Genomic DNA, 5,592 nt, shown 5'->3' on the forward strand with positions numbered 1-5,592 from the left:
GCATTTTAAACAAAAACCCCTCTGAATCTTTCAGCATGCTGCATGACACCTCTGGAAGGGTTTGCCTCCTCATTCATAATGCTAACAAAAAAGATGCTGGCTGGTACACTGTCTCTGCAGTCAACGAGGCTGGCGTGGCCACCTGTCACACCAGGCTGGAGGTTGCATGTAAGTAAAACTTACATTGTGAGTTAATGTAGCTTGCCCTTTGGTCAGAGCAAGTCTGAGTGCAAACCTAGTTGAGGTCTGAGCACTCCATGGCCTTGAATTTCCAAAGGAGGTAACAGATGTATCGTGCATTTTGGTGTAACTATTCAAAACAGGCATTTCTATTTGTATCTGGGCATTGTCCGACGGGGATGGTTTCTTTGCAGTGGCTAACCGCTATCCTCAACACAAGTGAGCATTCCTGTTAGAGGGAGCTTGCCTGTCTGTTCCTCATTTCAGGGACAACTTCCTCTTCTAGACTCAGAATATGTGAGGGTATGAATTTTGCCATTTGATAAAGCTCCTAAAACAGGGAGAACTGCAGTGCTCAGGACCTGAATGAGGTGTCTCTGTTCCAGCTCACCCACACAAGCCACTTCCAAACCCCAGGCAGTTGAAGGTTCGGCCGACTTTTAGCAAATACCTAGCACTCAATGGGAGAGGACTGGATGTGAAACAAGCCTTTTCACCAGAAGGGGAGTTCCAGCGTTTGGCTGCTGAATCAGGACTCTATGAAAGCGATGAACTTTAAACAAGAGGAGGAGGAGAAGAAAGCGTGCTCCTGTAACAGACACTCATGACACCAAGAGATGCAGCTGAGTGGCAGTTGCTCTAACACTGCAAACGTGCCTACATGTTTTTACTCCTTTTGACTTTTGCACACTCTGCTGTTCCAGTTTTATCAAGGTAGAACTCCTATTTATGTGGATTAGTGAATGTAGCCATTTACTCTAAACCTATATTGTATTTTAGCTGTGAAGCCTAAGTATACAAGGCAGTTAGCTCTCATAGAAGTGTAGCAGGTTTAACTACACCTGTGCTCCACTATAAGATGGAGTATGCTGGCTTTGTTCTGCTTTCTGTTATCACGAGTGATGATATACATCAGAACTTGTGCTGCCTGAATACTAAAACCAAATATAGACTACAGTGGTTTTTATGAGGGGTTATGCCAAAAGCAAATAAAATTTTAAATACCCAGTACAGGTTGTGACTTCTGTTTTTACCTACAACCAAGACTACTTCAGGGGTGTGGTCCCTGACAGCTAGTCGGTTTGCAAGTAGAATTGATTGTGATCCTCCATGCACTGGAGCTTCTCTGGGTAATGCTAAGTACGGCATCCAGTTACCTGCCTTCCAAACCGCTCCGGCAGCCCACAGAATGACACACACTTGCATAGCTTGTCCAACCACTGTAAATCTGTCTCCTCCTTAAGTCACAAGTTAACACAACTCTTCTCTGTCCAAGGCGCTCGCTTTTAATTGCAGCCGCTAAAGGAAAATTCCTCCTCTTCAATTCCCATAGGGGAGTCCCAAAAATCAGCAATCTCCTTGCAAGTAGCAGCAGAGGGATGGGTCAAAAGCTTCCTGAACAGCATAAGAAGGCCTGAAGCTTCTTTAAATAGAGAGCAACCAGCAAGCTGGGGCCATGGCCTGCTCTGCAGCAACAGTAGCTATGATGACCACAAGCACTACAGCATCACTGGACTTCTCCTTCCTTTCCAGGCAATGGACTGCTAGATCAATACCTTAGTTCATCAGCTGTAACCTGTTTAGAGATGCCCGCTGTGATAGTTCCCATATTACAGACAAGCCCTCTGTGTCTACTTCCTCATGCTCTCTCTTTCGCTCTTCCTTACCACTAAAGTGGATTTTCAAATACTGTAAATCCCTGAGCCTCCCTCATATCAAAAGAGAAATGATGTGGGTCAGGCAGGTTGTTCCTAATGGTCCCCTTGGCCTTTCAGAGCCATAAAATTAAAAATCTCCATTTCTCTTTCCAGATGATATTGCCTAAACAAAACAACCAGACACCCATGCCTAGAGTCACATTTCGGGATTAACGCTGGAGCTGACTTCCGCCAGCAATAGCAAACACTGCCTGGAGCAGGAAAACAGGTTTTTAATCGACTGCTATAAAACCAGCATATTCACACAAGATTAATAACAAGCATTTTGTTTAAAAACGTTGCGGACACCATAGCGAGTCAATGTGCTGTGGGGGGGATTACTCCGTGCATCTAATCTATTTTGATGAATACCCCAGAGTATCTGAAGAGCAAATATAGTGTGTAAAATGTGGGGTTTTATTTTTTTTAATGAAACGGATCACGAAGGACTCGAAACAAGTTTTCACACTCCTCCCTTGCACAGAGGCAGCTGTTGCAGTGACGTGGTCAGGGTAAGCACTGCCACGGTAGCAGTAGTGTCCGGGTGATGTTGTTGTCCCAACGGTCCAGGAAACTGAGAAGCAAGAATCCATGGGGGGAAGACACCTTGTATTGGACCAACTGTGCAGGTGGGATAGACGCAGGCAAGCTTTCAGGTATCACAGTACCCTTCACTTTTGCAAACAAGGAAGCAACTCTGGAAACATGCACACCCACACACACACCCCTCACAGGGAGGATGGTATTTGCTGAAGTTGGTTCAAAACAAGTGAGTCTCTAGTTACTTCCTTATAAACAGGCACAGGCTTACTTCTTATATTTCTATCCCACCCTCCCCCAGAGGCGCAGGGCAGTTTACAAGAGCTTAATCCCCTGACAAATGTTAAAGGTAGGATGCAATCCGATACGGGGATCCCAAACACACTTCCTGCTATGTCACACATATATGGCAGGAGATGCAACTGTAGGATCCCACATCCGATCCCACGGCACCATATATTGCTGTTGCAAGGCGAGCCTGACCCCCGGCTCCTCCCGTACCGGCAAGAAGCAAGCGTGGCTCCCAGTGCTGTGAGCCGGGAGCCCCGGCTAGGAGAGGGGTGCTCCCAGCTTGTGGAGCACGTGGGTGTCTGGCCAGGCTCCCGTGGACTCCAGAGACTGGGTACTGTCGACACGTTCAATTAAAAGCATTACAAGGAACACCCACAAAAATTATTACGCACGTTTTGTATAATAACTTTATGGCTTGTTCCTTGTCCGATCGTGCCATCAAATTGACCAAACGTGTGGGCCAGGTCATGACTTAACCCACAATTAACCAGGTACTCATGGCTTATGTGTACCATCTCTCAGGGGCCTTTGCTGCTCTGCACCTCCCCCACGGACCACGATCGTGGCAGCTTAAAAAAATAAATAAAGTCACGCGTCTAATGCAAAGGTCACATCAGAGCAGCGATGCCCAGCCAGGGTGGATCTAGGATTTTGAAAAAGAGGGTGAAGACGGTGTGATGCAACATCGCGTACGGCGCTACCCTCGTTTCTCCCCGGGAAGAAAGAAACTAGACGCTTTCCTAACACACTGGGGGCGAAGGGCTGCACGATTCAGTTCAAGACTGAAGTGAAAATGAATGCAACTTTATTGGATTTGCCAAATGAATCTATTAACAAAATACACGACAAGCAAGGCAAAAGTGGTCAGAAACATATTGTTTTATTAGTTTTGCAGTCATTATGATGAGACGTACATCTATTCAGATTCGTAACACAAGACCTAGCCTTCAGTGTCTTGACGCGGTCTCCCACGTGTCACGGTCAGCCGTGGTTTCACCTCTCCCACACCCGAGCCAATGTCCCCACACCAGAGGCAACGTCCACCTGAGGTAACATCCCTGCGCCCGAGGTAACATCCCCATGCTGGAGGCAATGTCCACCTGAGGTAACATCCCTACATCTGAGGCAACGTCCACCTGAGGTAACATCCCTGCACCCGAGGTAACGTCCCCATGCCGGAGGCAACGTCCACCTGAGGTAACATCCCTACATCTGAGGCAACGTCCACCTGAGGTAACATCCCTCCACCTGAGGTAATGTCCCCATGCTGGAGGCAATGTCCACCTGAGGTAATAGCCCTACATCTGAGGCAACGTCCACCTGAGGTAACATCCCTCCACCTGAGGTAATGTCCCCATGCTGGAGGCAATGTCCACCTGAGGTAACATCCCTCCACCCGAGGTAATGTCCCCATAACGGAGGCAATGTCCACCTGAGGTAACATCCCTCCACCCGAGGTAATGTCCCCATAACGGAGGCAATGTCCACCTGAGGTAACATCCCTCCACCCGAGGTAATGTCCCCACACCAGAGGCAACGTCCACCTGAGGTAACGTCCCTGCACTTGAGGTAACGTCCCCATGCCGGAGGCAATGTCCACCTGAGGTAACATCCCTACATCTGAGGCAACGTCCACCTGAGGTAACATCCCTCCACCTGAGGTAATGTCTCCATGCCGGAGGCAACGTCCACCTAACGTCCCTGCACCCGAGGTAATGTCCCCATGCCGGAGGCAATGTCCACCTGAGGTAACGTCCCTGCACTTGAGGTAACGTCCCCATGCCGGAGGCAATGTCCACCTGAGGTAACATCCCTACATCTGAGGCAACGTCCACCTGAGGTAACATCCCCATGCCAGAGGTAATGTCCCCATGCTGGAGGCAATGTCCACCTGAGGTAACATCCCTCCACCCGAGGTAATGTCCCCACACCAGAGGCAACGTCCACCTGAGGTAACATCCCTGCGCCCGAGGTAACGTCCCCATGCCGGAGGCAATGTCCACCTGAGGTAACATCCCTACATCTGAGGCAACGTCCACCTGAGGTAACATCCCTCCACCTGAGGTAATGTCCCCATGCTGGAGGCAATGTCCACCTGAGGTAACATCCCTCCACCCGAGGTAATGTCCCCACACCAGAGGCAACGTCCACCTGAGGTAACATCCCTGCGCCCGAGGTAACGTCCCCATGCCGGAGGCAATGTCCACCTGAGGTAACATCCCTACATCTGAGGCAACGTCCACCTGAGGTAACATCCCTCCACCTGAGGTAATGTCCCCATGCTGGAGGCAATGTCCACCTGAGGTAACATCCCTCCACCCGAGGTAATGTCCCCACACCAGAGGCAACGTCCACCTGAGGTAACATCCCTGCGCCCGAGGTAACGTCCCCATGCCGGAGGCAATGTCCACCTGAGGTAACATCCCCATGCCAGAGGTAATGTCCCCACGCTGGAGGTAACATCCCTACACCCGAGGTAACGTCCCCATGCCAAAGGCAACGTCCACCTGAGGTAATGTCCCCCTGAGAAAATGTCCCTGAACCGGAGGCAGTGTCCCCATGCTGGAGGCAACAAGCCTGCCCCCGAGGCAACGTGTAACTAGCCCTCAAACCCGACGGCCGGGCCGGGCCGGGCCGGGCGGTCAGCCAGAAGCGAGAGGCTCCCCGAGAGGCCGGCGGCGCCCCCCCGGCGGAGGCTAACCAAGCGAGGGGCGGTTAAAGGCTGCAGGGGTCCCTGGACGTGGAGGCCCGGCCCGGCCCGGCCCCTGCAGGGGCTCGCGGCGCTGCCAGGCCCGGACAACGGCAGCGCCCGGCCGTGCTGGGCTGTCGTCACCGCCGCGTTCCCCTCCCCCGCGGCTGCCGGCTGCCGGCGCGGTGCGAGGGG

At 51.3% G+C, this 5,592-nt stretch overlaps 1 protein-coding gene across 6 annotated transcripts in view; it reads left to right on the forward strand.

Moving 5' to 3' along the window:
- Positions 1-1,191, forward strand: part of MYOT (myotilin) — a 42,532-nt gene extending 41,341 nt beyond the window's left edge. For all 6 annotated transcript variants that reach the window (XM_019478628.2, XM_019478629.2, XM_006277618.4 and 3 more), the window contains 2 exons: positions 35-168; positions 567-1,191. In XM_019478628.2, the coding sequence (XP_019334173.1) occupies positions 35-168; positions 567-739 (307 nt within the window). In that variant the 3' untranslated portion in view covers positions 740-1,191. The remainder of the gene's footprint in view (positions 1-34; positions 169-566) is intronic.
- The last annotated feature ends 4,401 nt before the right edge of the window (positions 1,192-5,592 follow it).

Source organism: Alligator mississippiensis, chromosome 9 (genome assembly GCF_030867095.1).
Source record: "Alligator mississippiensis isolate rAllMis1 chromosome 9, rAllMis1, whole genome shotgun sequence".
In the NCBI taxonomy this organism is placed as follows: Eukaryota; Metazoa; Chordata; order Crocodylia; family Alligatoridae; genus Alligator; species Alligator mississippiensis.